The 18,733-nt window shown below is 38.6% G+C and overlaps 1 protein-coding gene across 1 annotated transcript; it reads left to right on the top strand.

Annotated features, from left to right (window-relative positions):
• Positions 1 to 2,582: 2,582 nt before the first annotated feature.
• LOC128202290 (uncharacterized) lies at positions 2,583 to 7,970 on the top strand. The gene has a single exon (XM_052902053.1). It carries the CDS (start codon positions 2,583 to 2,585, stop codon positions 7,968 to 7,970), a length of 5,388 nt encoding a protein of 1,795 aa, XP_052758013.1.
• Positions 7,971 to 18,733: the final 10,763 nt, after the last annotated feature.

Here is an 18,733-nt window from a genome sequence, read left to right as displayed (position 1 = left end):
GAGAAGCATGTGTAGAAATTTTTACCAATTTGTTACTGTTCAGATGCTTTGGGTAGTGTAGGCAGGGAGCTCGTGTTGTTAAGTGTGCAGTTTACAAGATTTTGCAATGGGTTTTTACCTTTAATATCGTACATTTAGTAACTTTACATGTATGCGATGTTACTAATTGCAGTTTTTAAATGTTTTTATTGTAAAAATGTATAGGGTGAAAACAAAATCATAAATATCCCTTTATGAAAGTACTTTACTAGTATACTGTTTATTTTTCCCAAAGAAATGTGGCTCGAAAATGATAAAACATTTTGATAACTACTATGGCACGACCAGTTTAGTTTATATCGAGTTACTTTATGAGATTATTTTTTTTGTTATACACGTCTTATTGAGAAAAATGTTTAGTTTTACTGTTAGAACTTTCCACTCCATAAAAGGATTTTTTTAATTTTTTCTCCTATAGATTTTTTCTATGTTATTTTATTGGTAAGAATTAGATAGGAATTGGTAGGTCATTATTTTGTTCTATTTACTAACCAAAGTGATTTATAGTATAAAGTCGTAAATAATAATTCAAGTTGCATCTAATACTGTTTATAATTACTCTTCTCCATCCAAATGTTGCCTGGAACAGATCGCTCTTAGTGAAAAGGCCGTCCATTGTTTTCTTAGTGTAATCTTTTCTTGTAATTGTTTGTATTTATTCATACGTTTACTAATATAATTTTTTGGAAAAAAACAAAGAGTATCTAGCTATCTATCTAGTATGTATTTAGAACAATAGGTAAGCTTTGTTAATTGACTATTTTATATTAAAAAAACTGACGGTTTAAAAGTGCTTGTAATCCAGTTTATTCGAACAAAGATGATTTGAATTTGACTTGTTTATTCAAACACAAGAAGACCGAGCATTCTTCAGAGGTACAGAGACAGTAAACGTATTATATAATGGTATTCACAACGTTTGTTATTGCAGTATTTCCGAACCGATACGACATCATAACCTACAAGAAAAGAGCATATTCCTTTTTAAAAGGCCGGCAGCACACCTGCAATGCCACTGGTGTCGCGGGTGATCATGGGTGGCGGTGATCACTTACCATCAGGTAAGCTGCATGCTTATTTGCCTCCTGTGTTATAAACAAAAGTTATACTTATCTATTTATTTTTGGTAACGATTACAAAATATTGATTTTACAAATGTATTGTTTGAAAAAGACTAATATTGTTACTCACAAGATATAATGAGTCCCAGATTAGATGAATTTTCAATAATACGAATTACCATCTTTTTAAGAGAAAAGCTCAAGATTGATATAATATTTTTACTGCATCCATTTGTTTTTTTTGTCCTATAAAATAACTTTAACCTATTTATGCAGGCAAATGATTTTGTGTTTTCAGCTCTCTGCCTAGCTCCAAAGTCGGCGTATCCCACAGAGTATTCCTGTTTCGGCCTCCGAGACGCGTCGATGTTTTGTGATAAATGTAACTTTGTGTTCAGACCGTCGCCGCATAAATATCACAAATTTATCTGCAAGTTTGACGATCTATCTGTGTTGGTGTCTCTATTAAAAGGAACCTTCGTTTGTTGTAATGATTTTAGAAAGAGGGAAATCATTTATTCAAAGAATAATGCAACTCACACAGTAGCATACAAAATAGGAACAAAATAATAAAAATATATCCAATCTATTGCCAATGACAATTTTGTACTGCACGTATGAAACAACAGTTGGGAATTGGGTTATTAATTAGGATCGGAATGCAATAGTTTGTATTAGCAAATTACGCTAATATGTATGTATTAAAACAATATGAAAGTATTTTACCTATTTATATATACAGCTTAGATTATGTAGACAGAGTGTAATGCCATACAAATGCTTCGAGAAGAGAAGATCAACTTTTTCATACAATTTTTATTATAAATAGTTATAACTTCTATATTTATTTTGTAATTTTTGTACCTTTTTAATGTGTAAAACCTTCTTTTTTTACTAAATAATTAAATATAGATACGTCAATATACATTATGTATGTAAATATATAGAACACTGATAAAAAAACAAGTCAGCTAAATAGCTAACAAAAAGTTGACACGTTTTTTAGACTCTATGCTCTATCTATATAATCTATGACATTTATTACAATACAAAAAAAAATTAATTACAATTTCATTATTACTTCAAAATAATAACAAAAAAAAATCATCATTTTCCCATTTAACTACAGCCAGATATATTCTATGTTTATTGTAATTTAAAATAAGGATATTTAAATTTGAACCTTATTCTTGAAGAGCAAAAATAGAGAGTTAACTAAATAAAGGCCGGTGTGGAGTACAGGCCACATATATTATTTATAGCTATATTATTATTTACCAAATTCGAAATTGACACGCATATCTATTGTTTTCCTTTTGGCTTCCCTTTACGGCCCTAGTCTTCTAAGTTCCTTTGACTATTATATACATATTTCCAATTTCCATTCCTGGTTTCCTTTGTCGCCCACATATTTTGGTCCTTCTCGGTTTGTATTCAGCACCAGTTTCCTCATTTATCAAATTTATTATTTTTCTCAAAATTATGATCACAAGATCGAAGGCGGCGATGAGGGAAACCCAGGTCGAAGGTCAACAGTTTCATCTAGGTAGTGTTATAAATAGTGAAAATGTTCGGTCACGACATTCTGCGGAGTCGGTGCGGGAAGCGCTATCAGTTCCGTTACCGCCCGATCCAGATTTTGAGCCGTCGGAATCGTTCTATCATCAGCAAGAGGTTGGCTCATTGAATAATGCAGCGCTTGTATCGCCGTCGAGGGGTAGGCTGTCAGGAGCACAGCAGTTACCTGGCTCGGAGTGCGGTCAAGGATGCTTTTCGAGGAGTCCGGTTAGTGAGCATCGTAACGACGATACGCGTCACGTATTTCCACCGGGACCAACTGTGCAGGTGAGTGAACTAGGTCGTTTGGCAGATGCCATTTTCACCTTAGCTAAGAAATCTGCTAGACCTTCATTTAATGACCTTGCCACCTTCAGTGGTAACGTTCATGAGTGGTTATTGTTCAAAAAGAGTTACGACGATAGCAAATCCTATTTTACACCTCACGAAAATATGTCTAGGCTACGCAATGCGTTACGTGGTAATGCTCGAGAGGCAGTCTCGGTGTTATTACTTACCTCTTCATGTCCAGAGGATGTACTGCAAGCTCTTGAACTACGTTTTGCTCGACCTGAGCAAATTATTTTGTCGGAGATATCCGCAGTTCGAGCCCTACCTAAGTTGGGTAGACAGCCTAATGATATTTTCACTTTAGCCACAAAAGTAAAAAGCAGTGTAAATATAATAAATTTATTAGGTCATAGAGAATACATTTATTCACCTGAATTATTACACAACGTTATTTCTAAATTAACACCTTTATTATATGACAAATGGTGTGACTTCGCTCAGGCACACCATACACCCGGTCAACCACAGCTCGAGTTGCTCGCTGAATTTTTATTGCAGGAGGCCAACAAACAAGCACGTTTTGGGCTGCCATATGAGGCGGTGTATGTCCCATCTCATACAGAGAGGACAAGGGCAGCGGTCACGTCTGCGGCGCCGCGCACCGATTGTACGCAGGCTGCATATCGCTACGCGCCTTCAAGACATACAGTGCATACTGCCAATGCATCTGTGCCACTTCAAATAAAATCGCCTATATCCTGTGCATTTTGTTCTGGTCCACATAGTATAAAGACCTGTTTTAAATTCTTAGCACTCGCAGTCGACGAACGTCTCACTTGGGTGAAACAAGAGAAACTTTGTCCGAGGTGTTTAAAGAGAGGTAAGCATAGTTGGAGATTTTGTAAAGCTCGACAATGTGATATTTGTAAACAAAATCATCATAAATTTTTACATTCTGAAATTAGTTCGAATATTACAAATTTACATAATACAAATATTGACACTGTCACTTGTCAAAACGAAAATATAAATTCTTCTTCTAATAATAAATTAGTTCCGAGTACGAGTACTAGCAATGCAGTTTCTTTTTCAAATAAAGAAGTGCAAAAAGATCGGATACTTTTAAAAATTTTACCTGTTATATTATCTGGTCCAACTGCCGATATCGAAACTTTTGCACTTTTAGACGATGGTTCTTCCGTTTCAATAATTGATGCCGACTTAGCGAAGCAGTTAGGTCTTAGTGGACCTCAACAAAATATGAATATCACAACTGTTGTTGGTACTCGTAGTGTCACCACTAGTTTAGTAGATTTTAATATTAAGGGTAAGTATTGCACTGAGGTTCATACTATTAAGGGAGCCCGAGCTGTACCTGATTTAACATTAGCGTCTCAATCGGTTTCTGCTAATGAGTTGTTACCTTTAGAACATTTGTGTGATATTATTGACGTTCTTTCATACTCAAATGCGACTCCAAAGCTTCTTATAGGCTTGAGTGACTGGCATTTATTAATTGCCAAAGAGAATCGCGTAGGTACTCGTTCCCAACCTATGGCCACTCGTACGGCCCTCGGGTGGGTGTTGTATGGATTAGCTTCAAAGATTACTAAACCGATTCAGTTCATTAATCATTGTGTGTTTTCTGAAACGGAAAATGATCTTGATATGTTGATTCGAGATTATTATAGATTAGACGCAATAGGTTTAAAACTATGTGAACCTTATACCGCTTCTGAGACAAGAGCGATTCAAATTCTGGATAAGACTATACAGCGTCTTCCGAATGGTCGTTTTGAGGTAGGTTTACCATGGCGTTATGATTCACCAATTATGCCGAATAGTTATAATCATGCTTTGTCAAGATTGAATGGTTTAAATAAACGATTCAAGCGGGACCCTAATTATCAGTTATTGTATAAAGAAAACATCGAAGCTTATGTCAAAAAAGGATACGCTGAGGAGTGTAACGATTCTGATGATGCTCTTTCAGGCTGTAAGCGTTGGTATTTGCCTCATTTCGGTGTGACAAATCCCAATAAGCCCGGGAAGCTGAGGATCGTTCACGATGCTTCTGCCAAATCCAACGGTGTCAGTTTGAATTCATTATTATTGCCAGGCCCAGACTCACTTCAATCTTTAGTAGGTATTCTCATTAGATTTAGGGAAGGGCAGGTGGCGTTGTCAGGAGATATTAAAGAAATGTTTCCACAAATTAAAATTCGTGAAACGGATCGCGACTGTCAACGCTACCTGTGGCAACCCGATGGACCAGATGGCCCAATCCGCGAGTTTAGGATGTCATCTCTTATTTTTGGTGCCGCGTCGTCTCCTTTCACTGCTATTTATGTTAAAAATAAGAATGCTAGGGATTTCGAAAAGCAATTTCCTGAGGCGGCTAAAGCTATTATTGAGGATCACTACATGGATGATTTTATTGGTAGTGTAGATGATATTGAAGTCGCTGCTCGTCTCGCTGGGGATATAGTAGATATTCACAGTAGATGCGGTTTCGAAATGCGTGCTTGGATATCAAACAAACCGGAAGCTTTGCGTTTAGTTCCTAGTGTGTTGCGTAAAGATGGTGAAACTAGTGTGAACCTTGACATAAACAAAGCAACTACCCGTGTTTTAGGCTTGTTTTGGAACCCTGTAAATGATTCGATAAGTTTTAATGTCAATGTTCAACAGCCTCATAATCATTACTACACTAAACGTCAAGTTTTAAAGGATTTAATGAGAATTTTTGATCCATTAGGTTTTTTATGTCCATTTATCACACAGGGCAAGATTTTATTCCAACGAACATGGCGATTAGTCACAGGTTGGGATGACCAATTGCCCCAGAGTGAATGTGTCAAGTGGTTAGAGTGGTATCGTGGTTTTGAAATGTTAAAGTCACTATCAATTCCACGGTGTTATTCAAATTTTATCGGCCCAGTTAGTCGTGAGTTGCACGTGTTTTCAGACGCCAGTGATCAAGCTTATGCATGCGTTGCTTACTGGCGACTTACGTATTGTGATGGTTCGGTAAAAGTCGCGTTTGTTATGAGTAAATCGCGAGTCAGTTCTCTTGAACCAACAGCTATAGCTAGGCTGGAACTTCAGGCAGCTTTGCTAGGGGTACGCCTTGCAGACACAATCACTCGGGAGCAGAGACAAAAAATCAATTTCCGTTATTTTTGGTGTGATTCGCGCGTAGCTTTGTCGTGGATTCGTAGTGATGCGCGTAACTATAAAGCATTTGTCGCGAATCGGGTCGGAGAGATTTCAGAATCAACCTTACCGCGCGAATGGCGTTGGGTACCGTCCGATCTGAATGTAGCAGATGACGCCACTCGCGTGAGTTCTAAGAGTGTGGTTGAACTCAATAGATGGTTGAACGGACCATCATTTTTGATGTCACCTGTAGATGAATGGCCAGTAGAGCCCGAAGGGCCGGTCCCCGTTATTGGTCAGAACCTCAAGTGTCATCAAACTTCTTTGGTAAATTTTCGGCTTCATTTTAATGTTATTCCAAATTCTAAAAACTTTAGTAGCTGGCTGCGGCTCTTACGAGCCACGGCCAGAGCTCATCAGTTTTTACGCTTACTTAAGGAAAGTAGATTAAGATCTGTAAATAATAATGATCGTTTTCGTAATAGGGGTGGGCTACGTCCGCTTCTCTGTAAAGACATGAAGTCTGCGGAGCTTCATTTATTGCGACAATGTCAAGCGGAGACATTTTCTGCTGAGATTGCGGCCTTACAACGTAGGGAACCACTACCTAAATTCAGTAAAATTGCAAAACTTTCCATTAAGCAGACTTCAGATGGCCTTCTTCGTCTAGATGGGAGAGCATCTGCTACGCCTGATCTCTGTAATGATGTCAAGTATCCTCCGATTTTAGATGGTCGTCACCACATCATCCACTTACTTATTCATTACTATCACGTTTGGGCTTGTCACGGATATAACGAGACCGTTGTGAATGAGTTGAGACAAAGGTTTTGGATTTTTCACTTACGTCCTACTGTTCGTTCAATCGCTGCTAGATGTCAAGCATGTCGTCTGAGAAAGGCTTCATCTTCCATTCCACCTGAGGGAGATTTGCCGGTTTGCAGATTAGAACACCATCAGCACCCATTTTTAAACACCGGACTTGATTACTTTGGACCAGTTGACGTTACCATTGGAAGGAGACACGAAAAACGCTACATTGCGCTCTTTACCTGTCTTTCCATCAGAGCAGTTCATTTAGAGGTTGTTGGCAATTTGAGTGCGGATGCTGCTATAATGGCACTTAGACGTTTTATGGCACGCCGTGGAGTACCAAAGAAGATTTTTTCTGATAACGCCAAAGCATTTGTCGGTGCCAGTCGTGAAATAAGATCTATGTGGAGAACTATGAATCATACAGAAGTGGCAGAGTATGCGGTATCGCGCGGCATAGAATGGAATTTTATCCCACCGCAGTCGCCTTTCATGGGTGGATGTTGGGAGAGGCTGGTTCAATCGGTCAAGAGAGCGCTGACAGCTACGGTCAAGAGCAAATCATTTAAGGAAGAAATTCTCGTCACTCTTTTGGCCGAGGTAGAACACGTTATAAATTCACGGCCATTAACCCATGTTCCAGTTGCAGCTGATGATGAACCTGCACTTACTCCAAACCATTTTCTCCTTGGTCGCTCCTCTGGATTGCCTGGACCCGGTTCTTTGAACGATGGAGATTTATTAGGAAGATCGCACTGGCGTAAAGCCCTAAGATTAGCAGATCACTTTTGGTCTAGATGGCTCAAAGAATATGTGCCCAGTTTGACACCACGCAGAAGCCAGAACTCTCAGCTACGATATTCCAATCTGTCAGTAGAGGACATAGTCTTGATCGCTGATGCAAGTATGCCACGGGGACTTTGGCCTAAAGGCCGTATAACTAGAGTGTTTCCTGGCCATGATGGAATAGTGCGTGTAGCGGACGTAGCGACAGTTGGGGGGGTTCTTAGGCGTCCCTCGCGTAAACTTATCAAGCTGAGCACTGTGTAAATAGTTTTTTGATTTAATACTTTTTGATATTTGTCTGTTATGCGTGTATGCCTGTTCTCCACGAACATTTGTTAGTACCGAGCCTAACGGGGTGGGCAATATGTGGAGTACAGGCCACATATATTATTTATAGCTATATTATTATTTACCAAATTCGAAATTGACACGCATATCTATTGTTTTCCTTTTGGCTTCCCTTTACGGCCCTAGTCTTCTAAGTTCCTTTGACTATTATATACATATTTCCAATTTCCATTCCTGGTTTCCTTTGTCGCCCACAGCCGGGTCACGAAGGCGACAGACGTCAAAGCCGCCAGACTCCAGTTGATTTAGCGAGCATTCCGCATTCAGCTAATTTGACTGCGACTCGTCCCTACTCTTTGAAACTGTAACAGTGGAGTGAGGACACCACCACGTGCGACATTTGGATGTGGCATTTCAACTTTTAAGCTATTTGCGAACAAGGGGAAATATCTTATTAGAGATATGCTCGCCTTTGCACATTACATTTAAAATTAATTGTTCTTATCATTATGTTTGTGTAGTTTTTAATTATCAAAAAAGTAAAATATTTCTTACGAAGCAGTTCTTGCTCAATAAAAAAAATCACAGCTTCAATCGCCACAGAATAAACATAGAACTAACATGGGAGTAAATCCAAGTGATTATAAAATAAATTCCTCTTCCTTTCCGGTGGGTGTTTTTTTTATGGGTGAAAATGGTATGAACCCCGCCTGCGCTAACGGTATACGCTTGCGGAGCACCAGTGAAGGGTGATAGATAAGAATGAAAACAGGCCAGTTAGCCCACCATGATGAATTCATCAGGAATTAACCATGATAGTTTCCAGGGAGAACCACGAGGAGGTCGACCTGGTTGGGTATATAGCTAGCAATGGGATTTTCAGTCTCCATTACTAACAATCTCTTTCCCCCCTTCCGGTGGGTATTGTAAGAGGCGACTAAGGTACTTAATGGTCGAAGGATGGGCAGCATCGTCCTTTTTAATACATCAAAACCTAACTGCGGTTGCAAACTCGCCTACCAAGCATGGCAATCATTGCCAAAACCCTCCTTTAGGGGGGGGGGGGCTAGCAATACTAGCAATACACCCTATCAGGTCGACCTCCACGTGGTACCCCCTGGAAACCATCGTGAACAATTCTTATTAAATTCGTCACGATGGGCTAACTGACCTGCTTCATTCTCACCTATCAGGCTTCACTAGTGCCCCGCCGGTGTATACCAATAGCGCGGGTGGGGTTACCATTCCATTATCACCTATTAAAAAAAACCCTCCTTTATGGAAGATATTTGTGTTCAGCAATATACACAGGTATAGTTCATATGATGATGAAAAATATTTGTAAAAATCTATTTAAAACAGACGACGTAATCATACATAAAAACATACAGACGAATTGAAAGAAACTCCGTTTGGAAATCATTTATAAATGCCACCTCCATACATTCGTAGATCGGATGTTTGTACGTCTGAAGCTCTCGGCGTCTGATTGCCGTCGTCTCGAATATTTATTAAATAAATATTGAAACGTTTCATTTGCTGAATTTTGTGGCGCCTGGAACTGTCGCGCGACGTTCCGCGTCTTTTCTTGGCAAATATCTGGATTGTTGGGTGCCAATGGTGAATGTTTCACTTTATAACCGATTTTAAAAGGAGGACGTTAATTAGATTACTTTTTGTTACATATACTTTATGTGTATATAAGGCGATATTTTTGTGACTTCTGAATTGATTTCGATGATTAATTTTTTATTTTTCAAAGAAAAAAATACTTTGTATAAAATGTTGTTTGCTTGGATATACTTATGTTTCATACTTATGTTTCTTCCATAAAGCATGGTTGTGTTTCAGTTTGAAGGGCAGTGAAGTTACAGGGTATTGAGTCATAACATGTCAGTCCACAGGAGTGGAATGCCGTGGGTGACACAGTGTATTATTGGATACAGCCATGAACAGCACAAAGGCTGTTCATGTATACAGGCTGTTCTTAATTATGTGACGTTTAAAGAAGTTGCCCATCCTTGTATCAGTAACATCCCTTAGTCGCCCCTTGCGACACCCATGGAAAGGATGGGGTGGTCCATTCTATGCCGGGACCACACGGCTGCATTACATTGTTACATTGATGGTAAATTATGTAATGTTCATAATGCCATTGCTCCACTAATATGCACACAATGCATACCTGTCGCAACTTCCACCTAATACAATAACATCCATCAAAGCACTCCTAAGTAGACACTATCAAGCAGGGCTGAAACTCGAGCTGTTCATCCCTCCCTCTCGCACCTGTGACACTCGTGTATCACTATCTCCTTCTTTAATTAACCCGCTGTCAGTTTAGATTGAAAGACTCTCGACACAGCGGCAGTGACTCCGCCAATTTGACGGTAAACTTGTGAAGTGTCTATGGGGATGAGTTGCCATTATGTGTCATGGCAATAGACATTGTGGTAGATTAAAACAGTTAACAACTCCGTTGAAAAATATTTTTAAGAACAAACTTATAATCCAGTCCGCCATCTTGTGAAAGCGGCCATTTTAAAATAATTTAATTATCTTTATCGTTACCTAGTTTTCAAGCTCTTTCATTCAACAAATTGTATTATTTTTATACAATTTAGAATGGACTAATTACATTTCTGTTTTGACAAAGGTTGACTGGGAGCTATATATATATATATATATATATATATACTATCACTGAGGTGATAAACAAGCAGCACTTGACAGAATATGGTGACCGTTACCTGACATAAATAACATGAACAGTACCATGGACATAACAGAGTGTACTGTGTCACCAATGATAACCCTCATGCGTGGGGGAAAGGGATTATTAGTAATGGGGTCTAATTAACCAATTGCTAGCAATACACCCTGTCAAGCCAACTTCCACGCGGTTCCCCTTGGAAACCATCGTGATTAATCGTAGTCGAATTAGTCACGATGGGCTAACTGACCTGCTACATCGTCACTTATCATCTATTACTGGTGTCCAGCCAGCGTAAGCCGATGGCGCAGACAGGATACCATTCCATTTTCATCCATTAAAAAACCCTTATGCGTTGCTATTTCTGGGGACTAAGGTGTTATACCTCTGTACCCTGTCACTCAATTGTCATAGCCATATTTGTGTCAACCCTGCTTTTAATTCAGCAGGGTTGACACAAGTGCAATTTGCTTCGGCAATTATAAACCACGACTGCTCTGTCTAAAATGAACTACATATTAAAGAAATATATATATAATTAGTGTTACTCGAGATGAAGTAAAGATTCTTAGTTAGTAACGACACACTGTGTGTCCAAATCTGTTCAGACATTTAGAAATTATGGTGAAATAAAAAAAAACTAACATACAAGGGTTCACATAACCCTTACAATATTTACTCTGATCTTTTGTGCAGTCGTATAAAAATTTATACCATTTGTCATTTTATAACAGCGGCCATTTTTAAATTATTGAATGGAATCTATATTGAGTAGTATGCAAAATATTTATGTATAGTTTTGCTTATTGCTTAATATAGCTGTGTTTCAGTTTGAAGGGTGGGATATGGCGTGAATTTACAGGGTACAGAGGAATAACACCTGAGTCCTCAGGAATAGCAACGCATGGGGAGTATCATTGGCGAAACAGTATACTCTGTTATGTCCATGGTACTGCTCATGTCTATAGGCGACGGTTATCACTTTCCATCAGGTGGGCCATCAGCTAAACGTTCAGCTAATGGCAAACAGCCATTCTAAGTTGTATAAAAAAATTGTTTCCTTAAAAAAAGCGGCTTCAATCCAAAGATTTCGGAGTTCTTAGCTTCAATCGTGACAAAAATGAAAGATTGTTGGCCACTCATAATGAAATTTAATATTTTTTCCAAAGAATCATAAGTTATGATCAAAAAAATAAATATAATTTTAATTATTTTATACAACTTAGAATGGCTAAAAAGCTGACGGTCCACCTGACGGAAAGTGGTAACCGTCACCTATAGACATGAGCAGTACATTGGACATAACAGAGTATACTGTTTCGCCCATGATACCCCCCATGCGTCGCCATTCCTGAGGACTCAGTTGTTATTCCCAGTAAATTCACGCCATATTCCACCCTTCAAACCGAAACACAGCCGTGCAAACACAATTGCATCACGGTAGAAACACGAATGTGACAGAGGTACCCAAGCAAACGACTTTTGTACAAAGTCTCCCTCTGGTAAATAATAATAAGTAATAATTGAACTATTTGACGCACTGTGACGGAATGGTTTTTTTTATCCATGTTTCTTCAGTAAAAATATTCAGTTTAATTGATAGAATCCTTCCTAAAAGAATATTTATAGTTTAATCTAAACTAATTATAACAGACTGAAAGTTTAAAAACAACTAACGTTAATTTTAAACTTTCGCGTTGTTTGAACATATTTTTAATACACCATCTGAACTTTATGCGATGAAAAATTTTGATTTTCACGTGATGCGACGTGGATTCCACGTCGAAAAGTCGGTAAAAAAGAAGCAGGTATGTAGGTACTATTTATATTGCAATTTTTTTTCTGATATTTTAATTACAAATTTTTATTTAATATTAGTTTTTACTATAATTGTTTATTATAAATATACTCTTGAATAAATATTTAGCTAGGCTAGATAAATTAGGTAGGCTTAAATATTAATCTAAGGTCCAAGATAGCGGAGGGTTTATATTTCGGGTCCACTGTGGTCGGTGACATGCTCGAAAGATCTTCATTATTCCATATATAAATATGTACTTTAAAGGCCTGATGTGCAGATGACGGACTTTTTGTCCGCGGACGTAAAATTCCTTAGTATAAGTCTTTTTTATGGGTGAAGATGGAATAGAATAGAATAGAAAATGAAGCCCCGCCTACGCTATCAGTATACGTTGACGGGTCAGCAGTGAAGCGTGACAGGTGAGGATGATTACAGGTCAGTTGGCCCATAGTGACTACTTGAACAAGAAATAACCACTATGGCTTCCAGATGGAACCGCACGCAAGTCGACCTGATAGGGTGTATTCTTAGCAATGAGGTTGTTAAATCTCATACTAACAACGCGGTTCCCCCTGGAAACCATCGTGGTTAATTCTTGTTCAGTTCGTCAAGATGGGCTAACTGACCTGCTTTCATCTTCACCTATTATCACTCTCTGGTGCCCCGCCAACGTATACTGATAGTGTAGGTGGGGTTACCATTCCATATTCATACATTAATAAAAATATCACACAGCTTAAGAACGTCGACCCTTGAAGGACACCATGAGGGTCATCATATGCTCTGTGTTGTCGATGATGATGTTATATATATATATATATATATATATATATATATATATATATATATATATATATATATATATATATATATATATTTCAGGTATCTACGTTGTCAGTTTGTTTGATTTTATTCAATGTTTATTAAGCACAATCTTAATACCACGAAAAAAACAGGCTTTAATTGTGGTAACACCAGTTGGATTTCAAAATTAAACTACTAAACCTATTTCGATAAAAATTTCTATGGGTGATATAGAAATTTTAAGTTGGTATACAACTAATGGACTTATGCGGTAATAAACATAAAAAAATACAACCTAATTGATAACCTTCTTCTTTTTAAAATCGGTTGAAATTGACCCTATTTAGAGAGTTTAAGAAAAATGTTTTATTTTGTCAGTTTTTTTGCATACAAACTTGCTGGTTACGACTTCTATTTTAATCTTTATTTACGAGGCACTTTTGCCCAGCAGTGGGACGATAATGAGTTGTTAGAATCATCACCTTCCTACCCTTATCCCAATTATTATTTGGGGTCGGCGTAATATGGTAATATGGTATCCATGTTACAAAAAGATTTGACTTATAGTTTTACGACCGGCCGCCTGCCTGACGTCAACCCTCTTTGGGAATAGATGGAAATGGGAATGAGTTGTTAGAATGATGGTAATTAAAAGAATATACGTAATAGATCTGAAGCTACTTTTAAGTTTGACGTACAGCTCAGGCCGTGCACCGAACGGGCCTTAGTTTATAGAGTGACGCGAAATTTTATGATCATCAAAGAGCGCCTACAAACACTTCAGAATCTAATGTAGTAGCTTAGAAACAACGAACTGTTAGTTATGAGGAGGTTGGACCGTTACTAACGATATACCAGAGGGAGACTTTGTACAAAAGTCGTTTGCTTGAGCACCTCTGTCCCATTCGTGTTTCTACCGTGAAGCAGTTGTGTTTGCATGACTATGTTTCAGTTTGAAGGGTGGGATATGGCAGTGAATTTACAGGGTACAGAGGAATAACACTTGAGTCCTCAGAAAAGGCAATGAATGGGGGTGTCATGGGCGAAACAGTATACTTTGTCATGTCTATGGTATTGCTCATGTCTATAGGCGACGGTTACCACTTTCCATCAGGTGGGCCGTCAGTTTGCCATTCTAAGTTGCATAAAAAAAATACCCTGTTAGATCGAGGAACACGCAGTTCTAACTGAATACCATTATGGTTAATTCCTGGTGAACTCCTGGTTAGTTCCTGCTGAACTAGTTAACCCCTATTTATCCTCATTGGTTCCTCGTCAGTGTATATAGATGGTGTTATCATTCCATTTACATGCTAGAGAGGAAAATATGGGGTGTTCTTTTTCACACATATCAACGGGATGAAGTTACAGGCACCGCCAGTAGGCAATCATTTACTGATCGTCATATCGGTTCATTGTTCATTGCTGAACATAAGGCTTCCCCATAAGGGGTTTTGCCAGTAGTTGCCACGCTTCCCTTGAATTGGCAACCGCAGTTAGCCATTGATGATGTTTTAAGAGAGACACTGCAGCCCGTCCCTAAACCATTCAATCCCTTTAGTCGCCTTTTACGACCTCTACAGGAATGAAAGGGATGGCCCATTCTATGCCGGGACCACACGGCATGCAATTTATTGATAAGTATCTTAGAAAGAACTCAAGTTCTTCAATAAAAGGGAAAAAGAGGTTTCTTCAGGGTCGGCAAAGTAATGTTCCTGGTATTACAGGCTGCGGTAACCGCTTACCATCAGGTGAGCCATATGCTTGTTTGCCTCATCAGTAGTATAAAGAAAGTTGAATAATATACAGTCCTTCGCAAATACAACAAGAAATTATATTTGGAGAATAAAAGTCCCTAAAAAGTCCTTGGTAGCTAAATAGCCTCTCTTGAGTTACTGGAAAGCTTAAATTACTTAGGTTTGCGTATCGATTTCAAAGCGGACAAAAGGAGCCATTGTGGATACAGTGACCGCTCCTTAGACACTTCAAACTCTAAACGAAATGAGATAGCGTCTTGACATTTACAGATCACGTAAATTTACGACCAAAAAGATGAAAATAAATATTTTTTAAAACTGTTCTATAACACCCACCCATACCCACACACACACACGCAAACGCACACGCACACGCACACGCACACGCACACGCACACGCACACGCACACGCACACGCACACGCACACGCACACGCACACGCACACGCACACGCACACGCACACGCACACGCACACGCACACGCACACGCACACACACACGCACACGCACACGCACACGCACACGCACACGCACACGCACACGCACACGCACACACACACACACACACACACACACACACACACACACACACAGACGCGTTGAAATATATAAAGCTATTTCCATTTTTAAATAACAATGGAATATTTTTTTTAATATTGAAGCACATTGATATTATAAAAATATAGAATATATAAAAAAAAAATATTATCACCATAACGGTGATAGTATTTTTTATTAGACAAAGGCTCGTCTCAATACTTACATGATGAATAATGACTACATAATTGACATTTCACGCGTATATAATATTTAGCTTGGCGTGTGGCGGTGGCTGTGGTTGGAGGGGACCTTGACTTGACATTGGCTGGCTAATGGCGACATCTCGTGGCGTAATGTGGCGTTATAATATATATATTTGATTACAAGTACGCAATCACAAATTAAATAACAATAAATTAAAATAAAAATCACGACTGTAAATCCTGATGGGGTAGTTAGAAGCATTCGACGGCTACTGTCGTTGTGGTGAACGTAACGTTCAACATGCTCATATTTCGTCAAGGAAATCAACATTCAATGTGGCTGGTGGCGAGATTACCACCACCACGCGATTTAATAGGGTTTGTTAATGTTTTCCGTGACTAGACAGTTATTAAGTTACGGGTTATTTTGTGAAAATATTATGCGATTATGTTACAAATTCTGGATTGATTTTCTCAATTGATGGGGTATAGGCCCGTGCGTGCTTGCTATGTGATCCCCCATAGAAGATGTCTTAAGAAGCGACTAAGGGAACTTAATGGAAATTATATATTTACATTATTACACATATCACATCTCTATATTTTAAAAATATGTAATAGAATTTCATCGTGCCTCCGATCAAACTGTTTATAATTACACCTCTCCATCCAAAGGTTGCCTGAAAGAGATCGCTTTTAGCGATAAGGTCGCCATTCCTTTTCCTATTGTGATTATTTCTTGTAATTTATAATAAGTTTACTATTGTAATCTTTTGGAGGAAACAATAAAGAGTATCTATCTACCTAATAGTTGAGGAATGCAGCAGCGGCCTTCTTAAAACAGTGCTAAGGTCTAACTGTAGTTGGCAAGTAGTTACTGGCAAAACTTAAACTGCGCAGAGATGTTGCATCTCTGTGCATCTTCTACCGAATTTATCATGGGGAGTGTTCTGAGGAATTGTTCAGATTGATACCTGCTGCTGATTTTCACCACCGTACAACCCGCCACAAACTAAAGTTTCATCCCAATCATCTGGACGAGTGGCAGTCTTCCACCGTGCGTTTTTCAGGGTACTTTCTTCCACGCACAACCATTCTTTGGAATCAACTTCCAGCAGCAGTATTTCCGAACCGATACGATAACATAACCTTCAAGAAAAGAGTATATTCCTTTTTAAAAGGCCGGCAGCACACCTGCAATGCCGCTGATGTTGTGGGTGATCATGGGCGGCGGTAGTCACTAACCATCAAGTGAGCCGCATGCTCGTTTAAAAAAAACTCTCCTTATAGGGAAGGCTTGTGTTCAGCACTGGACAGTTAACGTTTAAAATGATAACTCTCGTGTTTGTCCCATATTATTTTTGTCCGCTGTTTCTTCTTTGCGGAGCAAACCCTCTTAAAACATCTACAAAGCCTAACTGTGATTGTTAATTCGCCTGTGTGGCAACTACTGGCAAAACCCTTCAAGTGGGACGCTTATGTTCAGCAGTGGACAGTTAAAGGCTGATATGATGATGACGGTGATGATATCAACCAGATGAAGTTACAGGCACCACAAGTAGGCGATCATTTATTGATCATCATATTAGTTCTTAACTGTTTACTAGTGAACATAAGCCTTCCGCATAAAAGAATTTTAATTGCCACGTTTCACTTGGCTTGGCAACCGCAGATAGGCTTTAGAGATGTTTTATAAATGACGCTGTTGCCCTTCCTTAGTGGCCTCTTACGACATCCACGGGAAAGAAAGGGGTGGCCTATTCTATGCCGGGACCATATGGCCATTTATTAGCAATGTATAGACAGTTTAATACAGAATATATCCCCCCAGGAAAGGGATTGCAAGTAATGGGGTGTGACCCATTGCTAGCAATACACTCTATCAGGTCGACATCCACGGAAACCCCTGGAAACCATCGTGGTTAGTTCTAGTGGAATTCATCACGATGGGCAAACTGACCTGCTCTCATCGTCACCTATCATCCCTCCCTGGTGTCTCGCCAGCGTATACCGATAGCGCAGGCGAGCTTACCATACCATTATCAACAATTAAAAAAAAAGTATATATATATATATATATATATATATATATATATATATATATATATATATATATATATATATATATATATAAATATATATGTACATATAAGTTGTATTGAAAGTTTGAAACTGGCCGAAGGCGCCAAACTTCGCTAGCTCTGTTCCAGTTTTGTCTGAGACAAAGACTTCAAGTAGTTTGCGATTGCCTTTGTCACAAATTTTATTTGAATATAAAATAAGTCGATTGCTTGGGTACCTCTGTACCATTCGTGTTTCAACCGTAAAGCAACTGTTTGCATGGCTGTGTTTCGGTTTGAAGGGTGGGACATGGCGTGAATTTACTGGGTACAGAGGAATAACACCTGAGTCCTCAGGAACGGCAACGCATGGGGAGTATCATGGGCGAAACAGTATACGCTGTTATGTCCATGGTACTGTTCATGTCTATAGGCGGCGGTTATCACTTTCCATCAGGTGGGCTGTCAGTTTGTTTGCCATTCTAAGTTGTATAAAAAAAAAAGCTTTGCTTACGTGAGTTAAAATGAAGAGTATTGTAAGATATTATCCATTTTTGTACTAAACAAATGTTTTTTTTTTATGTAACTTAGAATGGCAAACAAACTGATGGTCCATCTAGTGGAAAGTGGTAATCGTTGCTTACAGACAAAAAAAGTATCATGGTCATAACAGAGTATACTGTATCGCCCATGATACCCTTCATGCGTTGCCGTTCCTGAGGACTAAGGTATTATGCCTCTCTATGGGATATGGTAATGAAATTGTAATTTCACTATTTTAAATATTAATATATTTTTTTTAAATTCATAACATCTAGTACATAAAAATAAATAAAATAGTCTGTATAGTAGAATAAATCC

This window comes from Galleria mellonella, unplaced genomic scaffold, assembly GCF_026898425.1.
Source record: "Galleria mellonella isolate WM207_F2 unplaced genomic scaffold, CSIRO_AGI_GalMel_v1 utg87, whole genome shotgun sequence".
Classification (NCBI taxonomy): Eukaryota; Metazoa; Arthropoda; class Insecta; order Lepidoptera; family Pyralidae; genus Galleria; species Galleria mellonella.
Note: the sequence above shows the minus strand (reverse complement) of the source record. Positions and strands in the feature narration are given on the sequence as shown.